This window comes from Telopea speciosissima, unplaced genomic scaffold (genome assembly GCF_018873765.1).
Source record: "Telopea speciosissima isolate NSW1024214 ecotype Mountain lineage unplaced genomic scaffold, Tspe_v1 Tspe_v1.0197, whole genome shotgun sequence".
Lineage (NCBI taxonomy): Eukaryota > Viridiplantae > Streptophyta > Magnoliopsida > Proteales > Proteaceae > Telopea > Telopea speciosissima.
In genome coordinates, this window is record NW_025317533.1 from 31,238 (window position 1) to 57,270 (window position 26,033).

The following is a 26,033-nucleotide window of genomic DNA, read 5'->3' on the forward strand; positions in this document are numbered from 1 at the left end:
AAAAGGTTAGATTTTGAGATTAAAACCCGGTCACAGTGGATGAGCACGGATCACCGATCTGGTCTTGCTTCATTTATGAATATTTGAAAGTCTTCTGAGAAATGCTAGCCCTACACACCTCACAGGAGCATTCAGGCAACATCGCAATCCAAATTTAGATCCAAAACCCCAAAAAGGATGTGTGACTGGTGGATCTTGGATATGTTATGTTCTACTTTATGGCTTATATCCTTTCCCAATTGCGAATTCTTTGAGATTTCTGACTACCAATAGGAACACAAAAGTTATAAAAAAAAATTCCAATAATAATAACATTATACAACGAACATCTGATTCCTCACCTTTAGAACAAGAATTTCTACACCCTACAGTGTCAAAAAATAATCTGAACACAGCTCAATCGGAAAGTAATGTTCATTCATATGGGATCTGCACCACCACCAATAGAATGTTTCCATCAAAGGACTTCATTCCAAGTTCTACCACCAACCAAACTTCGTTTCGTCCTGCACTAGAGATAAACACAATTAGGATCACTTCTGTCAGTATGTAGATATCGACCATAGATATGGACCTTCCTCAACCAGCAGCTTCATCATTTTGGTTTCAACCTTTTTTTCTCAGACAATTTGGTTTCAACATCAAGACTAATAACACATACAGAGAAAGAAGGGAACAAGGACAAAGGAAAGCAAACACATAAAAGTAAAAGTAACCCATTTAGGCAGTTCGCATTAAATGCTAGCATGTATATTTGGTTCTTTTCCATATTGAAGATAGAAGTGGGAATGCAGCAAGAGCATTTTGGATTAGGGGTGGTGAAGGGTCAGGTTGACTGCATAAAGCAACAACCGAGCACCCAGCACGAACCCGGAACCTTACTAATCAGGTTGGAGAACTTCAACTATATAACCAGGAAAAAGTGGCCCAATTTGGGATTGGTTGGCCCTTAAGTAATTAGTGAGGTTGGAATAGGTTGAGCACCAAGAGAAAGAGCTAACTGCTCAACCTGAACCCAAACTGTTTATTAATTGGATTGGAAATGCCAATGACAATGTAATGGAAGGTCAATTAAGGTAAGGAGATCATATAAGGAACTGCCTCTGAATTTGTTGCCTATTTCAGACAGAGTAACTAAAATGGTTTAGCAAGTAACACATTAACCAAATACAGAAAATTTGAGGATACAAGGGAGGATACAGAAAAAAGACGCAGATAAAATCCCTGAAGCCTGAATGACTTGTTGCTGCAAAGTTATGTCAGCAGAACAAGTCAAAACATAATACCATAAGATAAAAAACCCATTCTTCCAAGATAAAATAGAAATGGGATGACCATACTCACCACAACCACAGGGCAGACTAACACTTCGTATGATGGCGTTACAGACACTCTGTGAAGAGAAGTGAATTCTTTGCAGTTGCTTACGACACTTAACATCATTTTTACTGTCAAAATTATCCAGCCTTACGAACTTACTACCAAAAACTCATAACCATTGTAGACATTCTCGTATCTGTTGTATGATCCTCAAGGGTCATATAGGATCATACCTGTCATATGATCCAGAAGGGTCATGCCTGTCATATGACCCAGAAGGGTCATGCCTGTCGTAAAATCCAGAAGGATCATATCTGTCCTCAATTGTATCTCGTACCATGGATTCTGATAAATTGCTTTTGTGTCTTCTTCCCCTGCTTCTGTCATTAATATCTGATAATTTACTGTTCTTCCTATCATGTGAATCAAAAGGAGTATTGTCATGATGTCTGGACCTATGAGAAGAAGAACGACCACTTTCATCATATTTAGACCTAGCCACATTCTCATCATCTCGTTCCCTTTGATGCCTGTGTCGCTGATGTGATCGGTGCTCGTGTGATCGGCTGTGACTTCTGTAACTTTCTGGACTTCTAGAACTATACTCTTTATCATGTCTGCTGTCTCTAGACTCCCTACCAATGGGTCTTCTGTGATCCTCCGGAGCTTCATGGTGCCCAAGAGATTCACATCTCTGTCTCTGGTGTGAACTCTTTGAACCATTGTTCAGGTTTAACTGATCATTTGGAGGAGCATCCCCAGAGCATTTATATGTGATTTCATTGTCAGAAATTATTTGTTTCTTGTAACTATGTGATTGCCCTCTGCTTGGTTCAGTTGAACCAAATGCACTTTTTTTTAACTCATTGACATCTGCAGCCATGTTACAAGCGGAAACTAAGCACCCAATTCCTCCAGCCTGCTTGATTGTTTCCATGTGCTCCTCGATTATGTCCCGCATCACCTTCAAGCAACAGAGAATTATAAAATAGCAATTCAGTTCCTGTGAAAAGTTGGCTACTTTGGACAATTATAGAATTCATTAAACCACTGGATCTGAATTGCAGTTATCAAAGTTAAAAAGAATTGAATTACACCTGTTTTTAAACATTGAATGGGATCACTGAATATTGAAACCTAGAAAAATTCTCCATAAACAAATGTTAGCAAATTTCAGTATTGAAGCCATTTCCTACCTGTGTTTTTGATCGCTTCGCCTTCTTGCCACGATATGACACACTTCGACGTTTGTAGTCCCTTTCCTCAGCCAACCGCTCCTCCATTGTCTTATTCTTACCCAAATCCTTAAAGTTCATTAAAGAATCATGAGATAAAGGCTTAAATCCATAACAGAAGTAGGGAAGGGTGTTAGTTCTGAATACAACATATAAACGGACTGAAATTTTTGTTGTTTTCAATAAATAAATAAATGACTAAAACACATCATAATAAAAATCTTTTGTCAACCAAAAGTATGAACCACCAGACCCACTGAAACATGATAATGCCACATTTTGTTCAATAATCATCTCCTAGGCTATACCAGTATTTTTCTCAGGCTGTTGACCTGATGATGCAGTTAGATGTTGGACAAATTAAGAATTGTAATTTTTTAATTTCCTATTCCTTATTTCCGCTGATCTAGTCATAGGTAAAATTAGAGTTAGAGTTAAAATCTATTTCAGTTTTATAATAGGATTAGGATTTCTTTGCTTATTTCTATATAACAGCTTGTAATCAATGCTTAATGTAGATTTGACGAATTGAATGAAGTTTTTTGTTTAACCTGCTGCCAAGAGCTGTGGTGCGCATCTCTCGTTCCCCTCATCCATCCTTCTTTGTTTTCTTCTTCTTCTCCATATCCGTCCCAGCACTTCAAGTTCCCTGAAGCTATCTCTGCTATCCCCTGTTTCCGGCGATAGCTGTAACTAATCAAAACTGACTCGAACTCCGACCTTCCTTTAACAGTTCATCCTGAGATTTTGGGCGAAGGAAATCCTTTCATTGGCAACCTAAAACCCTAGGCCTCCAACTCCTAAATCCTTTTCTGGTTGAGAGATAAAGAACTGCAACTAGAACTGAATCTGCCCCTTCCGCCATTATCAATCTCAACAGCTTTATTTCACTTATACTTGATTGTGGGGCCTGTTGCTGATTGCATACAGGAGGGTTCGGAAATTGCGATCTACCACCTCAAACTTCAGGTTGATTGGTGTCCGCATGGTTTTAAGTATCTTAACATGTCCTCCGATACATACCTAATAAAACTATTAACTATATAGGGTTGACACATGACCCGATATTATCGATACACTTGATATATCTCTTATAAACTATATAACTCAATCAATGACTCAAAACACTTACCAAGAGCTCCTGTGAGGCATTGTAATCAATTCTTTTGGCAAAATCAACTTGATTTTTTGTTTCTACTAGAAAAAGAGACTCTAGTAGTGTTGATTTCATCATTTGGTAATTAAACAACCTACAATCGAGGATCAAAACCAGATTTTTGCACATAGTTTTCTATGATTCCTTTGAATTGTTTGCTCAAATATTGATTTTTAGTGTCGTTTGCAATGAATCACTATGTTAGTGAAAAACAAACTTGAATGATTGCATCAAACTAGGTTTTTTTTTCTTGCAATGACGTTTGTATCTAAACCCGGAATCTTCCCCAAACTGAAAATGACATTTTTTTATTAGTACAAGTAAGAAACTTCATCCTTTATACGTAATCAATTGAATGCACTTGTCTCATCGTACTTTGTTCTCCTCTTTATACATGATATATTTCATATTACTTATTTATAGTGTTTTATGCTTCAAAATTGTATTGTGCATGTATCCTAGACAATTCCATGTGTATCTTGCGTCTCTCCGATACGATACTGACGTAGATCGAAGCATGAAGAAGACCAAAGAAAAAAAAAAATTTACTGTTCACGTGAACAGTACCTCACATCACTGTTTACACGACACTGTTCATGTGAACAGTGATGATCTGGGCTGCTGGCGTAGAGTTGATTTTTGGTGTTTTTTTTATTATGAAAGAACGCTAACCGGTCGAGCAGCGCGGTGTGTACCTGCCCCAGACAGCCGCATGCGAAATGACCAGCACACCCCTGGTCCTTTCCGCTTTTCCAAGGGGTGCACCAGTCATTTTGCGAGCAGCTATGTCTGGGCGTAGGTACACGCCGCGCTGCGCGACCGGATGACGTTCCTTTTCCCATTTATTATTAGACATTTAGTTTCTAATTTGAGTTGTAAACCTAGTTCTGTTAGGAATCCTAGTTAAGAGTCTAGTTTCTATTTTATAGGTTTTATTCATTAGTTTCCTACTTAGATTAGGATTGGGTTGCTTTGTAATTGGGTTATTATAAATAAGTATGCGGCTGAACAGAAAAAGAGACAGAGATTGAAGAAAAAGAGCTATTGATAAAGCTGTGAGATGAGGCAACGGTGAGATACCGTGGGTGGAAGCCCTGGGTGAGAAGATGATGGGCTGAGATAGCTGATCATATTCCCCTCTTGTATATCCTTTTCTCCTTTCCTAACCTTTGATGTTCTTCTTCATATGTAAACAGAAAATAGCAATAAAAAAAAAGTTCTAATTATTTAATTTTATTACTTTTTATTGAATTAATCCTGCTGCAATCGACCTCCCGCTGGTTTCCCCGGTTCGAGGTCGAGTTTTGCATTATTTGGTATCAAAGCCTACTATGGTCAGCCATGAAGATGGACATACACAACAAGAAGCATTGTCTAAGAATGATCAAAACTCGAGGACGAGTTTTTTTTTTTTTTTTTTCAAGATGGAGTGAATTGATGTAGATTGAAGCACGAAGAAGACCAAAGAGAGAGAGAGAGAGAGAGAGAGAGGGGGGGGGGAGTACTGTTCACATGAACAGTACCTCGTGACACTCACACGACACTGTTCACATGAGCAATGATTTAGGGGCTGATATGGACTGCTGGCTTAGGAAGTTGATTTTTGGTGTTATTTTTATTATTAGACACTTATTTAGTTTCCTATTTGAGTTGTAATCCTAATTGGGAATCCTAGTTAGAGTCTAGTTTCTATTTTACAGGTTTTATTAATTCGTTTCTTACTTAGATTAGGATTTGGTTGTCTTATTATAAATACATGTATGTGGCTGAATAGAAAAGAGACAGAGATTGAAGAGAAATGAGCTATTGATGAAGCTGTTAGATGCAGCAATGGTGAGATACCGTGGGTGAGAAGCCCTGGCTGGGAGGATTATGGGCTGAAATAGCCTGGCTGAGAGAGCTGATCCTGTTCCCCCCTTCTATATCCTTTTCTTCTTCTTTCCTAACCTTTGATGTTCTTCTTCGTATGTAAACAGAAAATAGCAATACAAAAAGAGTTTCAGTTATTTAATTGTATTCCTTTTTGTTGTATTGATCCTGCTGCAATCGATCTCTCCACTGGTTTCCCTAGTTCAAGGTTGAGTTTTGCATTGGATAGATACGTTTCTTAAAATCACCCTTTCGATACAATATGTCTCTTAAAATCACCTTTTCGATACGATACCCGATACCGATACTTTAAAACTTGGGGTGTCCGTACAGAGTTTTCTCAATCGTATGAGAACCCTTTTTTCCACTGGTTTTCTTGTTCTGACGGAAGGTTGAAGATAATTGTGAGTTGTTAATTTCTTTCCCAATTGTTTGATTTCCTATTATACCCTCTATTTTACTTTCTATTCTTTCATGCCCTAAGCCTTTATTTGTTTCCTAGTTTGCCCCTACCAAATAAACATTAATTTCTTTTCTGTCCTATCTTCCAAGTAGCTCTTTAATTATCTAATTATTTACAATTCTGACACTCCCTCTTTATAACTTCAGATTCTTTACCGAATTGTCATTGTTTCTTTGTGTTCGGGTTTTAATTGATTGGGTGGGCCCATTAAAACTTGGGGTGTCCGTACAGAGTTTTCTCCATCGTATGAGAACCCTTTTTTCCACTGGTTTTCTTGTTCTGACGGAAGGTTGAAGATAATTGTGAGTTGTTAATTTCTTTCCCAATTGTTTGATTTCCTATTATACCCTCTATTTTACTTTCTATTCTTTCATGCCCTAAGCCTTTATTTGTTTCCTAGTTTGCCCCTACCAAATAAACATTAATTACTTTTCTGTCCTATCTTCCAAGTAGCTCTTTAATTATCTAATTATTTACAATTCTGACACTCCCTCTTTATAACTTCAGATTATTTACCGAATTGTCATTGTTTCTTTGTGTTCGGGTTTTAATTGATTGGGTGGGCCCATAAGCGAACCAAATATGGTATTTTGACCTGGGTTCCGCATCAAATTGGTATCAGAACCAAAATTTCTGGCATATACAAACCATGACAACTCACATCACCAACACCAAGTTGCACAAGTTATATCGAGAACTGGCTGAGAATCAACAAAAGACTGAGGCCAAGCTTGAGGCCAGGCTTGAGAGGAATGAGCCAAGCTTGATAAGTTTATGGAAGAGATTCTTGCTTTTATAAAGAGAACCAACAAACAGGTTGAAGCAAGAACATCCATACCAGCTCCTCAGTTTCATACCTTACGGATCAAAGATAAACCTCAGAGGCATCAACCCCTGATCCAGTTATACCTCATGACATCAAACGACAATGTTTTGATAGAGACTATGGCATCAAGATGAGGTTCCAGAGTTCAGTGGTGAAAAGGGGCCAGAGGACTTTCTTGATTAGCTTACTAAGGCTGAGAGGAATTTCACTTATAAATCCTTTCCGAATGAGAAAAAGTGTGAACTCATCCTCACCAAGTTTATTGGATATGCATATTCATGATGGGATGACGTACTACACTAAAGGCTTATCAGACGACTTGGACCTGTTACTAATTGGCAGGTCATGAAGTAGATTCTAAATGAGAAATTCATTCCTCTTAATTACGAGAAGGTACTATTTCACAAATTGCTGAATTTTCAACAAGGCAATAAGGATGTGGATACCTACATGATAGAGTTCCATAAATTATCTTCGAGATGCAGACTTCAGGTAGGGTTGTAAACGGATCGGATTCGGCTCGGATAGTGCTATATCCGTATCCGCATCCGATTACCTATCGGACGGATTCGGATAGTGCTAAACGAATACGGACACGGATACGGATCGGATCGGATATTTTATCTGTTTACATGTAAATATAGCTTTTCGGATAGCTATAGCCTATCCGTATCCGCATCCGTTTAGCTTTCGGATGGATTCGGATAGTGCTAAACGGATACAGACACGGATACAGAAACGGATTTCGGCTATTCATTTACACCCCAAACTTCAGGAGACAAATCAACAACAGGTTTGGCTAACACCTATTTCAGGTCCGTTGATGTGGTTGAAACTTGATTTAAGACAGCTGAAGAGAAGTACATTTATCTAAAGAATAAGTGCACGGCTCCTCCAGCTTATAGACCTCCACTACGGACTGAAGAAAAGAAGCTTGACTCTCGTAGAGTGGAAGAAAAGAAGCCGGAAGGTATCAGAGGCAATGAATGGTTGAAAAACATTGTTTGCCGTAATTGTAGCAACAAAGGTCACTTTTCCAATAAGTGTCCTAAACGTACCTATCCTTTTACTGCGGTTGAGTTGGAGCAGTTGTTGGCAAACATGAACAAGTAGGATGTGGACATTAATGATGGTCTTCCTCCTGAGGAAGATGACCCAAATGATGATCCTGATGGTGAAGTGGAAGCTCAATCTGATAGTTTTACACCATTCTCACTAGTTGATAAAGTTCCACTCTTCAGACAAAAGGGTATTCTTTTGCACAGTACTGTTTCTACAGATGTTCATATAGTTGTTGATATCGGGGCAGAAACCAATTTCATCTCCGCTGATTTTGTTCGAGCACATAACCTTTCATAGAAGCAACTTTTCAAGAAAACTCATGAGCGAGGTTTTGGACCTACATCTCAAGAAGAGGCCACTGCACTAGTTCAATTACATCTACAGTTTGGGCCATTACAGTACCATGGGCCTTGCTTAGTCACCCGGTTAGCGCACTACGACATTCTTTTAGGGCTACTTTAGCAACGGCATGCTGGTATTCTCTACGATGATGCACGAAACACCATCAAGGTGAGCAAGGAGGTTGTACATACTTAATGACGCCACACGCGTAATCAGACCATAGTTGTCACGTCATCATGGCGATCCAAGTCGGTGGAGGGGTGTCACGTCGATATATCGACATGTCGCCCGCCATGGCAATCATGTCAACCATGTTTTATTTTTTATTTTCTCTATTTTTAATGTTTTAATAGCTGTATACTCAAACCATGTTTTATTTTTTCTCTATTGTTTCTCAAGTTTTAAGGATGGCAATCTTGTAATTAAGCAGAATCTAAGAAAGGGCATAAAAGGGTTTTGATTTAATGACTAAGGGTGAACTTGGAGGGATGTGTAAAGTATGGACAAAGGGGAATAAAAGATGAGATGGGTACTTTAGGAAAAAGGCAAAAATAAGGGTTTGTAATAACCCACGATTGGATTATGGATTTATGGTTGTCTTCAACCGTACGACTTCAGCCTGGGACGGAAAACAGCGCAGTACAAAGGAGATAACTCCTTCAACTCTTCTCGGTCCAGTCTAAACCTTCAGGCGAAGCATCGCCACATCATGTTCTATCAATTCCAGCAAGAACTCATCACAGAAATCAACTAAACAAGGAGTATTTAATTCCTGGAATCAGATCTGGCAACTTCTTAGTTGCAAAACAGAGACAGAGAGACAGGAAGAAGAAATCGAAGAGGGAAAGAGAGACAGGAAGAAGACATCGAAGAGAGAAAGAAGAAATAAAGAAGAAATCGAAGAGGGAAAGAGAGACAGGAAGAAGAAATCGAAGAGGGACGCCATGGCGTAGGTCGACATGCATGCTTCTCCAGCGCCAGGATGCCATGGCGGTGCCATGGCGACGCCATGACAACTATGAATCAGACATGCCTCGCCGGCGACAGTCTCCTCCTCCAGTGATATGCCAGCATACTCTCCCTCCTCTTGGAGCTGCGTACCAATCATCTACCTCAAGATATGTACCACCCCAGCATCGAGATAATTATAGGGATATCTTGGGTTCGCAACCGAACTCAACGGAGTCGAGTTTTTTTAAGACCGGGAGAGTTGATGGAGTTAGATGTTGGATTGGGTTATGAATTGTAATTTTTTAATTTCCTATTCCTTATTTCTGCTGATCGAGTCAGAAGTAGAATTAGAGTTGAGTTAAAGTCTGTTTCAGTTTTTATAATAGGATTAGGATTTCTTTGATTATTTATATAACAGCTTGTAATCAACGCTTAATTTAGATTTGAAGAATTGAATGAAGTTTTTTGTTTAACCTGTTGCCAAGAGCTGTGGTGCAAACCTCTCGTTCTCCCTCATCTATCCTTCTTTGCTTTCTTCTTCTTCTCCACATCTGTCCCACCTCTTTGAGTTCCCTGAACCTTTCCCTGCCATCCCTTGTTTCAGGCAATACCTGCAACTAATCAAAACTGACTCGAACTCCGACCTTCCTTTAACAGTTCAACCTGAGCTTTTGGGCGAAGGAAATCCTTTCATTGGCGACCTGAAACCCTAGGTCTCCAACTCCTAAATCCCTTTCTAGTTGACAAATAAAGGCCTGCAACCATAACTGAATCTGCCCCCTTCCACCATTATCAATCTCAGCAGCTTTATTTCACTTATACTTGATTGTGGGGCCTGTTGCTGATTGGATCCAGGAGGGTTCGGAAATTACGATCTACCACCTCAAACTTCAGGTCGATTGGTGTCCGAGCAAAGGAGTTTCCTCAATCGTATGAGCTCTTTTTTCTGCTGGTTTTCTTGTTTTGACAAAAGGTCGAAGAAGATGATCGTGAGTTGTTGTTAATTTCTTTCCCAATGGTTTGATTTCCTTATAACCCCTATTTTAACTTCTATTCTTTCATGCCCTATGCTTTTTATTTCGTTTCCTAGTTTGCCTCTACCAAATAAACATTAATTTCTGTTCTGTCCTATCTTCCAAGTAGCTCTTTAATTATCTAATTATTTACAATTCGGCCACTCCCTCTTTATAACTTCAGATTATTTACCGAATTGCCATTGTTTCTTTATGTTCGAGTTTTAATTGATTGGGTGGGCCCATAAGCAAACCAAATAGGGTATTTTGACCCAGGTTCCCCATCACCTGATAAGCCCAAATTGTGGGTAGCGGCTGAATAATTTTTCTGTGACCATGTTGGTGGATATTCCAAGAGGTAATGAACTGGAGATTTTTTTTTAAGGACAAATTCCACTTGGCTGTCTGTTGCCTGGCATTAGGAATTTATTCTAGTTAAAAGTGGTATCTGGTAGTTATCTATCAGGAGATTGACACACGAGTTATTCTTCTCTGAGGACAGTTAAATTGTGTTCTTAGAAGAACACCTAACTGATGCAGATACACTACCTTCCCTTCCCTTCTTCCTCGCTGTAATTGCGAACCAAAAAAAAAAACCTGCATATCATTAAAACCCCAACCCACAACAACCCCACTGCCGATTTCCAGCGACAGCCCCCACCGGCCCAAACCCAGTTGGGTATCCAAACCAAGATGAACCGGTTCCCGACCATGTTCTGGTTCAGTAGGATATTTAGAATTTATTTTATTTGGGAAAGATATGTAATCTTTTATTTTGGGGTAGCTATTAGTTTTTTTATAGGGAAATTTCCAATTTGAGTTTTATTGAGTTTTTATTTTAGTTAGTCTAAGTTTTAAGAAGTAATTAGGAGTATTTTATTTCTCTTTATATATGATGTAATTCCCCATCGTTGGAGACAGATTTGAAGAATGAACTGAGTTTATGGTTTGAGTAGCCTGAGGGCTGTGTGTGTGTGTGCAATCTTCCCCCCCCGCCCCCCCGCGCTTCTTCTAATGTGATTTCTTCTCTCCCCTTGCAACTCTAATTCTTCTATTGTTCTCTCCTTGAAGCCCACCATAGCAGATTACCACCCTGGGTCTGCATTACTAACACCCCACCCCACCCCACCCCACCCCACCCCACCCACACTAAGCCCCAAAGGGCAGCTCATTTCTTTTTTCTTTGGTAGGCGGGTGTGGGTGGGAGGGTGGGTTGGGGGGTGGGCGTCGTTGGGTAACAGAAAAGGTGGTGCCTAATATTTTCCACCAGACCAGCAAACCTGGGGACTTTACAGAGTGTCTTTCACTTCAACAACCTCGGTCTGTTCGTTAAATTTGGCTACTCTAAGTTGGGAATCATAAGGAATTCTATTATCATCACCTGATAGATCTCTTCAACCAAGAAGAGGCAATGGAGGATCTAGATCAGTTGGAAGCTTCTTTATTGGATGAATAATAAGAAGATTTTATTAAATAAAAGCTGGAACATCATCTTCTACACTTAGTCATCACCATGAAACAAATAAACTCATCCCTAAGTAATGACAAAGCATGATAATTAGACAAACCTGGTTTTCTGAATGCTTCCAATAGAGTCCATCATGCTCAAGAATAGGACAATAGTTTGGGCGTTTCCGCCTCTCCTCATTAGCTCTCATTGACAAATATGAATGCTCAGCTATCCTGATAAAGTCACAAATCAATTTAATGCCAATTGATATATGGAAGTAATAGATTCTTTGACCCATACATTAGCTAATGGTTCATATTCAAAGTACAAAAGAGTACCGATCATTATATGAAAATACTTGAGAAGCATAACTAATTATGAAATAATGAAGTAAAAGATTCAAAGCAAGTCAAAAGCATGCTGTTTAAAAAGAAGAGTTAAAACAGGATAAACAAAGGCAAAAACTTTAAGAAGAAACATGCAGCCTTAACAAATCTTTCTTCCTAACTACAAAGCAAGGACGCATCTACCTGGAGAAACAAGAAATTGGTTCATACTGTATAGAAGCAAAATTTCAACCTTGAAGCAGCAAAAATTTCAACATGTTTCTGACTAGTTTAAATGTCGGTCTATGAACACCGTAATTGATTATGGAACACCTCACACAATATCAAGGAAATGTGTGACAAGCTAGGAAACTTCAGATAATATACTTTCAACCCAAATTAATTTACCCTGTATTTTTTCAGATTCACAAAAATGAGCTATGGATGACAAACTACGGAAAATCTGCAAATAAATGGCCGTAAATCCATGTAGTTGTTGTAGCTCTTCAGACAAAACCAGATTTTATAGAAACAGAAAGAAAGTGCAAGGAGATATATAAATTGAGAGAGCAAGAGGAGCATACAGCTGATATTTAGGAAGTGACCCTGCAAATCGTAGCCCCTTGATTTTTTCCTCAAGCAAGGATCGCTCATGCAATGCAGCAATTGCTGCTGCAACTTGTGATATAAAAACTAGGCCAGTGGTAGCATTGTCATCTCTAGATGACTCTTTGTCTTTAACATCCACAGTGACTTCTGGATCAAATATCTGACCGCCCATATCACTCACACTAGCATCCAAAGTCCGACTACCTTCTCCTGAACCAATGGCTACGGTTTGTTTTGGGGTCAAAGGAAACAATAATGAACGTGATGCAGCATTCAACAGACAATGCTTTAGCATGTTAACTGAAAATAATTTTCCATTGGCTTCCCCATACAAAACAGAAAGTTGGGATGATAACCACATCATTACTTCAACCAGAACTGAGCACTTGAAACTGAAGGACTTCGGATTAAGATCCCAATTCCCCTGACTTGAATCAGTGCTTGAAACCAATTCACTGGAGTGAAAGGCATCCCGTGAGATAGCTTTCAGACAGAGTTTCAGTAGAAGAAAAATGTGATCCCTTATAGAAACATCAATCACAACCCCGTAAAAAGGAGAGTTTGAAATCACCCACTTCAGTATATCAGCTTCTCTAATCATCTGTAAACACATAGCCACTCGACAAACAGTGTACGAATACGAAGAAGGGATGTCACTCCACAGGTCTACTTCACTTCTCAAAGCCCATAACTCAGAGGGAAGAATCCTCAAATCTCCTCTACCCATGTCCCCAATTTTCTTATCCCCCTTACTGATAAAGTTCGCGCATTCAATAGATAAAACACAGGGGAGTATAAACGTCTTCTTGGACGCATCTTGCTCTGATGAAGAAACAACTCCAGGGCAGTCCCTGTAATAGAAATTCGATCCAACGTCTTCGTATTCATCAAGAGAAAAGAAGAGATCAGAATCAGCATCCTGCAGAGGCCTCACAAATCTGTTCTCTCTCCACAATTCTTCCTCAGATTTCAGAGAATTGGGGTAACGCAGAGGCTCCAGAAGGCCGAGGTCGATTACACCAGGCGAAGAAGGACACTGTAGATAATGACGAAACAGGAACTCCGGGGGCATCCGATGGCGAGAATCAAAAGGGCAAGTAGAAAAATCATGGTCGGAAACAGTGGGCTTGCCAGAATAAAGAAGATCAGAAACTGATTTGAGGTTGGTCTGGGCAAGATCGATGAAGTTTTTGAGGATTGAAATGGTGGTTTGAAGATCGGAATTCGAAGAAAAGACAGAGATTGAGGTTTCGGGGAGAATAGCTTGAGGGGGTTGAGGAAGAACGTAGGCGAAATCTGGGTTTGGGTTAGAAATAGGGTTAGGGTTAGGGTTTTGGGGAAGAAAGGTGAAGGAGTAAGGATTGAAATAAGGGTTTGGATGATTCATGGAGAGCTTCTGATCTTCAACCATGAAGCGGGAAACCGAGAGACGTTGTTGCTTGAAGGAGCTGAGAAGCAGTTGAGCTTGAATGCTTAACTTAACATTTTCAGTAAGATTTCGTACCATTTTCCCCACTTGTGAAAATTTACCAGTGTTTTAGCATTTGGGAAGATTCGTTTTGGACCATTCGTATTGTTGACCAAAACTTTGTTGACATTTTCTGTGAGAAAGAGAGAAAGAGAGGTCCAACAAGAGATTTGCCTATACTTCAACATATTGGAAGAAGTTTTTATCTACTGCTATAACTGGAGCGTTACTATGCTCATCGTGCGGCGCAGCAGCAGCCATGTGTGCGCAGCGAGGTTATTGGAACAAGTGTTTTGATAGGCCTCTGTTGCATAAAGAAATCGCTTAGCGGTCCTTCGAGTGCCGTCACCTGCAAAAGGACCAAGGGTGACAAAGGAAAATCGATGTGATTCCGACCTAGGACTCTCCGATGCCTAAGTTAGATCTTTCTGAGCAAACAGATGAATAGTAGAATTCAAGATGATCTTAGATGGGTAGAGTACCATCCCTTTTATAGTGGGGTGTGGCAGTGTGGAGAGTCTCAGTTGATAGTGAGTAGTCCTCGTAGTTGATAAAGTCCCTGGGTAGTAAGGTTCATCCTTGATTGGTTGTCTTCCCGTGAGATGTAGTATCATAGTAGACCTGGTAGTTGTCTTCCCGTGAGACGTAGTGTCATAATAAACTTGGTATCCTTGATGGATAGACCTATCTACGTGGTAAATGAGGTTCCCGGCGTATGAGTCTGTCCAGATTATATGACTGGTAGGCGGCGGCCTAGAGTCCTTTGTGATGGGACATGTCTTGTTGGTAGTGGTGGTCACCGTGTTCGAGGGAGACCGCGCCCAAAGGGGTTCGTCCCCGGGGTAGACTGTGCCCAGGGATGATCGTGCCCGGGGCCTGCGGTCCGTGCCTAGGGCCTGCGGTCCACGCCCGGGCCCGATCTGGGTCAAGTCTCTCCTTGGTTCGCCTGTTTGGTTTTGGTTCTGAGCTGGCCCTCCTGGTTAGGACACGTTGCAGCCCCTGGTTGGTCAGGGTGATTTTGGGTTTATCAGCCTCACTTACATCCAGTTTGGATGGGTGAGATCCATGGTTCGTGATCTCAGTATCGGCTAGATCGGATCGAATCGGGATTAGATCGACCAATACGGATTGGGATCGCCTAAACTCGGGCAAATATGACATTTTTGTCTCTGTTTTCTTAAAAAAAAAAACTATTTTTTTTTATATTTTTACCCCTGTCTATACAACTGGATCACATCGGTCTCGACCGATGCCAATCCGATTCAACCAAAATCGACCGATCCTATCCGATACCTCAAACCATGGTGAGATCATAACCCGATTGTTCACTAATGCTTCTTTCCTTGCACCAAAAAACATTTTTTTCATTTTCAGGCGGCATGCATGTCTGTACCATCTTTTTTTTTTTTTCGGTAATAGGGTTTAAGGATTTTTGTATCTCCTAGTGGGCTGAACTAGGAAATGAAAATTTTATCATCAAACTTAATGATTTCCAATTTGGTCTCAAGCAGTAGAATAAAATTTTTGTAGGCAACATATCTCTCAAATATAGACTCTTTTCCCAGATTGCTAGCCTAGAGCCGTCTCCTAATACCATCAAACTTTTACTGGATTGCTTAAATACCCTACATTGAGTACTCGAGGCCAATGAGATTTTTTGGTTTCAAAAATCCAGATTTTATTAAAGACTCGGAGGGTAATATTGGAATTGACATCTCATCGATTGATAAAGTCTTCTCTCGTCATTTTTCTTCCATTTTCATGACATCTAATCCCTTAGACCCTAGTTTCATTAAATTATTATTCCCACCATTTATCACTCACCCCTAGAGAATGATACCGTGACCATCTCAACTTCTTTGGATGAAGTCAGAGAGGCTGTTTTCAGTATTGGTCCCCTTAAGGTACTTAGCCATGATGGTTTCGCTGCTATTTTTCTATCATACGTGTTGGGATTTCCTCCAACATCATATATACAATTTGTTATTAATTTATTTGAAAGTGTTTTTATCCCCTTTGGAACCAACCATACCTTGCTTATTGTTATTCCTAAGAAACAGAAAGCTCAGTTTACCAAAAAAAAACAAAAGAAGAGAATGCTCTTACCTGGATGACCATCGACCTATTAGTTTATGCACGATATCTTATAAGATTGTCTTGAAAATTTTGGCTAAACGCTTACAAGGACTATTACCTAAGAATCTATGATTGTTTCTCCTTTTCAATCTAAGCGAGAAATTTGACATATTAAATCCAAATTTAATGGCATCTTAAAATTTGACATATTTTTATAATTACTTTGATTATGTTTATGAGATATTTTAAATTTATGCTAAGGTTGGTAAGAGAAAAAGATTTTATAAATTTTTTTTTGTATAGTTTAAAAGAAAATGATATTATTGTAATTAACATCAAATTTAAAAAAACTGGTTTTACCAAACGACATTTTTGTATGCATATATTGTATAAAACACACACAAAACAAAACAAGATTAAAAATTCAAGTAGAATCCAACTGACAGATGGTAACCAAACAGTTTTTCACTCATGATGAATCCAACTGATAGACTCAGGATGATCAAAAAGAGTTTTACAGATGGATTCAGAAAGATTCCAAGGATTCCATTGATAGACTCAAGTAGCCAAACAGTTTTTTTGAACGAAAAGCCCTAAAAGTCTCTACAACTCGTCGCTCCATGAATACATCTCAGCAACTCATCGCAGCACATCCGGGAGAACCTCTCGATCGCTCGACACCATCTCAGACTATTGAAATAGCCAGAGAGATGATAATGATTCAACCTCGGTAGAGCCTCTTCATTGAATCCCTCAGAGTTCCTCAGAATTCTTCACTGAAGGAAATTTGACATTATCGGACTCTCGCACACCCAATCCCAAATCAGATGAAGAATTTAAAGAAGTTCTAGAGGAGACGTTAGTTTCGCGATCTTTTCCACTCAACCACCAAGATAATTGAGGGAAAGCCAAAGCCATTCTTCCTTGGAAGAAAATCGGATCGATGGGTAGGCAACAGAACAAACCAAAAAAAAATTGGTTAAAAGATATGAGGAAACTGAATGATAGTGGTCTTGATGTGAGAATCCAAGACCAAAGGGTGACTTTTGAGGGTTTCTGGGTGGGAGACGAGAAGAATTTCAGTGTGTCCGACACTTTGGGGTAAAGAATTGAGACTAACAAAAGAAGAAACTTGTGGAGTTTCAGGAATGAATGATTTAATCAGCCAACAAAACAATGAGATATGATCGAGAAAAGAACAAAGATAACCGTTAAATCCCAAATCCAACATAAGTAGTCAAAAATCTAGTTAGGAAGAAGCGTGACGAGTTTCCTTTCTGCAGAATGGGAGAATGAAAGAAGAATATGAAAATTTTTCTCATTAAACAGAACTAAAGTGAAAGGAACTCAACCCCCAACTAAATGGCTAGAACTAGCAGAAAGAATCACAGGAATTCCTTGATGCAAAACCAGCAAACAAAAACGAACTCAAACGACCTACATCCTCTACTTCTGCACACTGGACCAACTACAGGATCTCATCAAAATTCCTCTAAACTGCAAAAAAGTAGGGGAAAAATTATCCAGTCTCTTTTTCCCCCCAATTACCTCAAAAACGTTCAAGCCCAAGAATCAGAAACCCTAGCAATTGCTTTTTTCTTCAAAAAACCTTGGAATCAGACATGAGGATCCGAGCAGAGTAAGTCCCTTAAATCCAAGCTAAATCAAGACCAAGCAAACGCTCTTCTCCTCAAATCAGGTTAGGGTTTTAGTTGTGATGGGTTGCGATGAGATTTGATGGATTGTAATTAATTAACCTGCACTTTGGCTGTGGCGGTGACGGTGGCGGTGGTGGTGGTGGGAGCTCATGCAAGTGAAACCCTAGGCTGATGAATTGGGTTTGGGTTGATGAGCAGAACCGGTCGGCGGGTGGGTTTGGTTGAGGTCTAAGGTGGTTCAAACAGGATATCATGAGGTTTTCCAAAAATTTTGAATTTTTTTAATCTCGACTGTTGGATGCATATCTGGCCGGGAGGCAAACTAGAAGCTCATGAAAATAGGATGGAAGTACAAGTTTTGGAAGCAGAGGATGTGGATCCTTGCCTCTCTGCGTTTGATTGATATTTATAATTTTTTTTAAAAAAAACAAAAAACAAAAAACCAATTCTAACTAACAACCAGCTGAGCCCACCCACCAAATAAGATTTGGTGATTCCAACTACGGTTGTCATCTACTGACGTGGCCCAACAGAGATTTCTTTTTGAGACACGTCACCGATTAATATTTATGCCATCTGGATTACTGACATGGCAGTCCCTTCGGATAATTCAATTTCCAGTTTATGTTTAAAGTTCAGAAGTCCCACATGTATTAGGAATTTAAATGTTTTTTTAAAGGGAAACTAGTTTAGTGTTTTTCCTATTCCAATTTGGTTTCTACGTATATTATTTGTATAAATAAGCTTGTCCGAAGCCCTTTAGAAGCAACAAATTGAATTTCAGTGCTGAAGCATTTAAATTTCTGAATTAAAATCACTGTGTGGTTGGTTTCCAGTACAAGAAGCTATAAGGTGGACTCCTCATCAGTTTCTCGGGTAGATTCTCTATCCGACCTTTTACATTCAGTCAACAACAGTAAATACACTAAGAAGGTCGGTCGGTCGGTCAAACTTGAGATTAATTACTAGAATTCGATACTACTGTTCTATCATAGTTCTTGTTTACTATTCTCTGCAAACAAACTAATTTCTAGCTATATTCAATGATTCTTCTTCTATTGCCTTCAATTTTTGATGAGTTGTTCCTTGTGTGAACAGGTTGAAGTTCCTGATTTTCTACAGAATTCGATCGTGGCTACGTGGTCAATCTTGAGTTAATTAGCATGACTTCTTCCCCTCTTGAATCTTCTAGTAATAAGATTGTTCCCCAGTACTCAACAATCTATGATACAAACAGAAGAAGGTTATTGTTAGAAGACTCGACTACTGATTGCATGGTCGCACTTCTAATGGATACAATTGAGTTGATCTTGCACAAGTTAGATGTGATGAGCTTCCATTGTTTTGGTGCAGTTTGTAACTCATGGAGATCAATTGCCATTGTTGCCAAGGAAAGGCAACCTTCCTATCTATATCCTGAGCTCCATTTCTAATGCTTTCCTCATTATTATGGGCTTATCATTAATTATAGGTTTTTTAGTCTCTTCCATAAGAAAATTTTGAGGCTAAACTTTCTTGAAACCCACCATGCTCGATGTTGTGGTTCTTCATGGGGTTGGTTCATAATGGAAGGTGATGAAGGAAATGTATTTATTTTTAATCCTTTAAATGATGGGGGATTCAAATTCAAATTCCAAGCCGAAATAATGAAGCAACACATAGTCTGAGGCCGTCGTTGGACGGAGAAGTTATTCGTAAGGCTATATTATTGTCACCTCCTACTATACAACGAGAGTGATTGTGTGGTGGCAGTGATTAATAGCAATGGGTCACTATCCTTTTGTAGTTTAGGAGATGAGGTGTAGACTCATACATCTGAATGTTATGAACACATTATATTCTACAATGGCGAAGTGTATGCCATTACTTGCTATCTTCAAGTTGTACATGTGGAGTTAGGTCCCAATGGTAGTCCAAAACTCACGAGTTGCGACATTGTTTCTCTGGGCAGTGAAGGCTATAAGGCTGTTTATGTGGTGGAATGTTTGGGAGAGTTGTTGATAGTGATAAGATTTTGGGCTCGTGATTGTTAGGGTTTAGGGTTTAAGCACAATGTTGCTTAAAGCATTACACCCTGAGTATCTAGTTTGGAATACCCAGACTGCTGCCTCCAGCTAGTATTTATAGGAAACTAGGGTTTAGGTCAGATGGGCTAATTACTAGATTGTCCTTCACAGCCTGAGTATTAATACAAGTAGGATTATATTAGAACATATGAAGGGATATTACATAAATACCCTTACAATCTCCTCCTATGTTCTACATATATCCATCACACATGTATAGAAAACATTGTTCAATCAGTAATTGAATCAATATAAATTGAATATCAATAATCCAATAAATCCAATAAGCAATAAGTAAACTCCAAGAAATAAAACTAGGGTTTTAGATAAAAAACTAAATCCAACAATAAATCCGAAGTTCCGCATGCAAGTGGTTAAACCAAAAGAAATAATCAAAAGAAAAAATCCTTGTAATCCATGTGACTTTACTCATCAAGTAAGTCATCATCATCGAGATCCAGATTCAACCGTTCTCCTCCATCTTCGCCATTCTCTATAATTTGTCAAATATGAATTTCATAAGATAATAAGAATTCAATCATTTGCACAATAGTATTTAGTTCAACAATAAGAACTTAGTACATTTCATATATGGCGGAAGGTAAATCAAAAAACAATAAGCATCATCATCAAGTTTCTTTACAAGAACTCGATCCTATATAGTCTCTATCATAAGGACCATACCATGTTTTCATTTGGAATACTGTGTTTGTCAAATCAGTCATAGATTTATGTTGTATCATCAAATTTGGAATGGTACACCATACTATGAAAGACATGTCATTAAATTTGGAATGACATAAAGACTAGCATAATATCATTGAAACATATCAGACATTTTCCATATTCCTTTGTAGAATAATAAAATAATGAGACTTCACATGAAAATTTGCTACACCATCAAGTTTGGAATGGTTTCACAAACCCCCATACTTAGTAACCTAAATAAGCTATTTGAAACATGTAAACTGTCCCGAATGCTTACCAAGGCTAGATGAGATTCGAATAATTCAAAATAATACTGGGTTAGGTTAAGACTAAATGGTCTTTAACCCTATCTCCCCCGTAGTTTTGAATGTTCGATCTTTGTTCAATCCCTTTGTAAGGGCATCTATCGTATTATCCTTCGATCTCATATCAATCAAAGTAATAATCCCTTGTTCTGTCCTATAATTAAGTATGGCCTGTTTTACCCTGATGTGTCTCCTCTTACCATTAAAGAGTGAGTTATTCACAATTGTCTTTGTTGCTTGATTATCACAGAATATAGATATAGAGTTTAACTTAAAACTTCTCAATGGAATATCCATGATCATATCCTTTATCCACTCTGCTTCATCTCCCGCAGAAGCTAGAGCATAAAATTCCAATTCCATAGATGACGAGCAATATTAGTCTGTCTCTTGGATTTCCATGCTACTGTTGCTCCTCCTAGTGTAAATACATAACCACTGGTGGATCTGCTTGTCTCCCAAATCTGAGCACCAAGATGCATCGAATATCCTTCCAAAGTTAGAGGATGTCCAAGATAACATAGAGCATAACCTTGAGTACCCTTAAGGTATCTCATCAGCCTCGATAGGGCATCCCAATACTCTTTTTCAGGATTACTAGTGAAACGACTCAGCATGCCTACCGTAAAGGCTATGTCTGGCCTAGTGCAACTCATTGCATACATGAGACTACCAATTAGTTTGTTTACAATCACTGTATCCCCAACTAGAAAGTGGCTTCTCAATGTAATGAGTCTGGCTAAGGGTGATCCCTTGCTCACTGAAGCTTACTCTCATCCCAAGAATGGTGTCTACTACACTAAGATCTTTCATGTCGAATTCTTTGGACTAGGTTTCTTTAATGTCATTCACTACAGAGATATCAGAACCTAGAATCAACATGTCATCTACATACAAGCAAATAATTGCGACCTTGTTTGACTCAGACAAAAAATAAAGGCACTTATCCGAGTTGCTGGTTTGAAAACCAAGGCTCTTTACTGTCTTGTCAAACTTCTCATGCCACAATTTAGGTGCTTGTTTAAGACCATAGAAAGATTTGTTTAATTTACAAACTCTTTTTTCAGAACCTTTCATGACAAACCCTTCAGGTTGGTTCATATAGATTTCTTCTATTAGGTCTCCATTAAGGAAAACTGTTTTTACATCCATTAAGAAGAATCCTTATTGTGGCCAGATGGTAGACTGGGGAGTAGATGTCAAAATAATCTATCCCTCTCACCTGGGTATAGCCTTTTGCTACTAACCGTGATTTATACCTGGCTATAGACCCATCCGGATTAAGTTTTTTCTTCAGTACCCACTTACACCCTATTGTCTTGGCCCCTCTAGGCAGATCAACAAGGTGACAGGTCTCATTCTGCATTAAAGAGCTCATTTCCTCATCAATGGCTTATTTTCATAGCAGTGAGTCCCTAGATCTCATCGCTTCCTTATAGGTGGATGGATCAACCTCTAAATGGTAGGTCACAAAATCCTCACCAAAATCTTTGGATACTCTATCTCTAGTAGATACTCTTCTAGGTTCTAATTCAAGGAGCATTATGGGTTGAGTGTCAGAAACAATTGGTTCAGTATCCATAGGTGATTCTGTAACCATTTCTGTCAGACCATGCGAGGTCAGACATTTATCTCTGAGGAATTTATCTTCAAAAAATATAACATCCCTAGATTCTATCACCACATTGGTGAATAGATCCAAAAATCGGTCTGCAGCATTGTCTTTTGCACAACCTAGATACACGCAAGTGTTTGTTCTAGGTCCCACCTTAGGTCTCCTAGGGTCTTGTATCCTAACATAAGCTATACAGCCCCAAACTTTAAGAGTGTCATATCTACAGGGATGGTTATGCCATAGTTCATAAGATGTAGAAGTCAGTTTTGAATGTGGTAGTCTATTTAGAATGTGATTTGCAGTCAACACTTCTTTTCCCCAATAGGAAGAGGGCATGCCAGCTATTAATAACATGGAATTTAACATCTCTGTTAATGTCCTGTTATTTCTTTCAGCTATGCCATTTGATTGAGGTGAGTAAGGAGCAGTAGTTTCAAGGATTATGCCTGCAGTGACACAGAATTCCTTGAACTCTGTCAATTTGTATTCTCCTCCCCTATCACTTCTAAATCTTTTAATTTTCAAATTCAACTAATTTTCTACCCTATTCTTGAAAATTTTAAAATTTTCAAATGCTTCATCTTTAGATTTTAACAGGTATAAATGACAATATCTAGAAAAATCGTCTATAAATGTTATCAAATACTTTCGACCTCTTCTAATTGTATAGTTTTTAAAGTCACAAATGTCAGAATGTATAAGTTCAAGAAGTTGAGTACTCCTAGAAATCATTTTGAAAGGTTTTCTAGTTATTTTGGTTTGAGCACACACGTCACATCTGTTAAATCTAATTGAAGTGTCTAATGGTAAATTATGAGTTTTAGCTAGTTTGAGCATTTTCCTATAGTTCACATGTCCTAACCTGCAGTGTAGTATTTTGGGATCAAGTGAAGTATGGTTAACCTGGTTTATTGTCTCATTAGCTAAACTCAACCTAAACATACCATTCAAATTATAATCACATCCAAAATAAAAAGAGTTAACAGACAGTGTTACTCTACCACTACTAAAAGTAATAGACATACCAGCATCAAGCAAAATTCCAATTAAAATTAAATTATTTTCAAAACTAGGAAAGATTTTAACATTTTTCAAAGTAAGTATTTTACCTGATGAAAGAACCAGGTTTGCTGTCCCTTGTTGAACCACTTCCACGACGTCTCCATTTGCAACAGTGACAATCTCTGCTACTTAAACAACATCAGTAAGCAAGTTCTTACTATTGCAAACATGACAAGTCGCTCCATAGTCTAACCACCAATCTGAAGATGTACTGGCCAACCCCTTACCCTTGCCAACCATGGCAACAAAGTTAGTAGGCTCAGTCTTTTCCACAAATATGTGAACTTTCTTCTGTGGTGTGTCAGTGTTCCCTTTCTTAGGACTCCTACACTCAGATGCATAGTGACACCACTTTTCACAGTTGCGACACTTGCCCTTCTTTTTAAAGTTAGTCTTTTTGGCCTTCAACTGTTGGGGTTCTTTCTTAGGTGGCTTAGACTATCTAGGATTTTTCTTGGGTTGTGAAATGAAATTGGCAAATGCCTGTTGTTGTTTCACCATCTCCAAGTTATTCCGAGCTCTGTTCTCATCTTCGATTCTAATGAACCGTTTAAGATCATCTAGCCCCACTTGTGTTTTCTTCCTATGCATCTCAGTTTTAAAGGAATGCCAGGTAGACTAAGAATGCATCAACAACAGGGATATTTTTTTGGTTCAGTTTTGTTTTCAAGTTCTCAAAGTCTGTTACTTGTGGAAGTATTTTCTTGTCCTCTTGAAACTTGAAATCCATAAATTTGTCAACCAAGTGAGTTTTTGATAGGTCCTCCTCCTTTTTGAATTGGGCTTTTAGGTTTTCCCAAATCTCTTTTACAGTCTCATATTTACTATAAGTCTCTGTCAGCCTATCTGACCGGCAGTTCAATAGGTAGTCTTTACAAAAGTCCTCATCACTTATCCATTGGGCTTCAGTTAAGTCCGTACAATCAAAAAATTTATTTACTGCAGTGTAGAAAATATTAAGGTACTTCAGTCCAAACTGAATTCTCATTTTTCAAGTACTGAACTCAGAGCCACTAAAACTTTCCAATTTGATCATTTCAATTGAAACAGCGTGTTTCTCCATTGTTAAGTGATTTGTTTATATGCCCAAGCAAAAATTCAAATAAAAAATAAATGCTCAAGGAACAGTCACACCTGAGATGGAGAACCTTGGATTTAGACGACGGAGGAAAAGATGGCGGCGGTGCAGCGGCGTCGACAGATCACTGACTGCTGTTCGATAATGGCTGGCACTGGTCGCAGCCTATTGGTAGTGACCGATCTCAAAAACAAATCAAAAGCTAAAGTTTTTGTCTCTTCTGCTTTATCTTCTTCTACTTTTCTTTTCTTTTCTTTTTTTCAGAATAGAAAAAAAGCAAAGTTTAACTTTTCAAAGAAAAGCTTAGACCTTTCTCTCTTCAACGAATTCTGATTTCTTTTTTTTCTTTTTTTCAACAAACCAACACTATTCGTTGAAGAGATGGCTCATTGCCTCTCTGTCAACGTGATTTGACCCTCCTCTTTTCTTTTCTTTTCTTTTTTTTTTTTTAAGAATCAAATCAAAGGAGTAAAAAACAGCTTTGGAAACCACGTTCTACAGATTTTCCTTTTGCCTTTTTGAATCAGCCAAAAGGTGATGATGTAAGCATCTATTGAATTCTTTAATCAAAGAAAACAACACCTCAGGTAAAAACTCCCTAACAATCTGCAAACCCCTTTAATGAATTCTACAGATTTTTTTTTTCCCGGTTGTCTTCTAAGATCGATCAATACCACCACGAAGGCGATTGGAGTAAAACCACCGAAGTTCAATTGGAGCAAAATCACCAAAGCTCAATTGGAGAAAAATCACTGAAGCACGTTGATCTCTCAAAATCGATTGCAAAAGACTGATCGCAGAAATCGATCAACTAACTAGAATCGATCAGAGAGAAAACCAAAGCCGAATGAGAATCTGTAAAACCAAAATCGATCTTGATTGCAGGAAAATGAAAATCTCATGCTTTAAGATTGTTAGGGTTTAGGGTTTAAGCACAAGGTTGCTTAAAGCATTACACCCTGAGTATCTAGTTTGAAATACCCAGACTGCTGCCTCCAGCTAGTATTTATAGGAAACTAGGGTTTAGGTCAGATGGGCTAATTACTAGATTGCCCCTCACAGCTTGAGTATTAATACAAGTAGGATTATATTGAAACATATGAAGGGATATTACATAAATATCCTTACAGTGATGTCATTTTTGAACACCTAATGATCAAAACTAAAATGTTTAAGATATTCAAGTTAGATATAGTGGGGGAGTGTTGGATTCCAGTGGACAATTTGGGTCATCAAATGCTATTTGTGGGCTCAACAAATGCTATATCTCTCTCTCTCTGCACTTGATTAACCAAGCTTCAAAGAAAACTCCATATATTTCACAGAGACTGTGTCACATGCAGCTTGCAGTGAAAGAGGTGTGTTCGACTTGGCG

At 38.7% G+C, this 26,033-nt stretch overlaps 1 protein-coding gene across 2 annotated transcripts; it reads right to left on the reverse strand.

Annotated features, from left to right (window-relative positions):
- Positions 1–1,344: 1,344 nt before the first annotated feature.
- On the reverse strand, positions 1,345–14,107 carry LOC122647838 (U11/U12 small nuclear ribonucleoprotein 48 kDa protein). 2 transcript variants are annotated; one of them, XM_043841139.1, is made up of 5 exons: positions 12,598–14,107; positions 11,806–11,920; positions 2,517–2,624; positions 1,608–2,284; positions 1,345–1,553 (listed from the first exon to the last, which is right to left on the reverse strand). In XM_043841139.1, the coding sequence occupies exons 1-5, from the start codon at positions 14,031–14,033 to the stop codon at positions 1,538–1,540; spliced, it is 2,352 nt and encodes a 783-aa protein (XP_043697074.1). In that variant the 5' UTR covers positions 14,034–14,107; the 3' UTR covers positions 1,345–1,537. The 2 variants fall into 2 exon arrangements, with proteins under 2 accessions (XP_043697074.1, XP_043697072.1); XM_043841137.1 differs by having other exon boundaries at positions 1,345–2,284.
- Between the last annotated feature and the right edge of the window lie 11,926 nt (positions 14,108–26,033).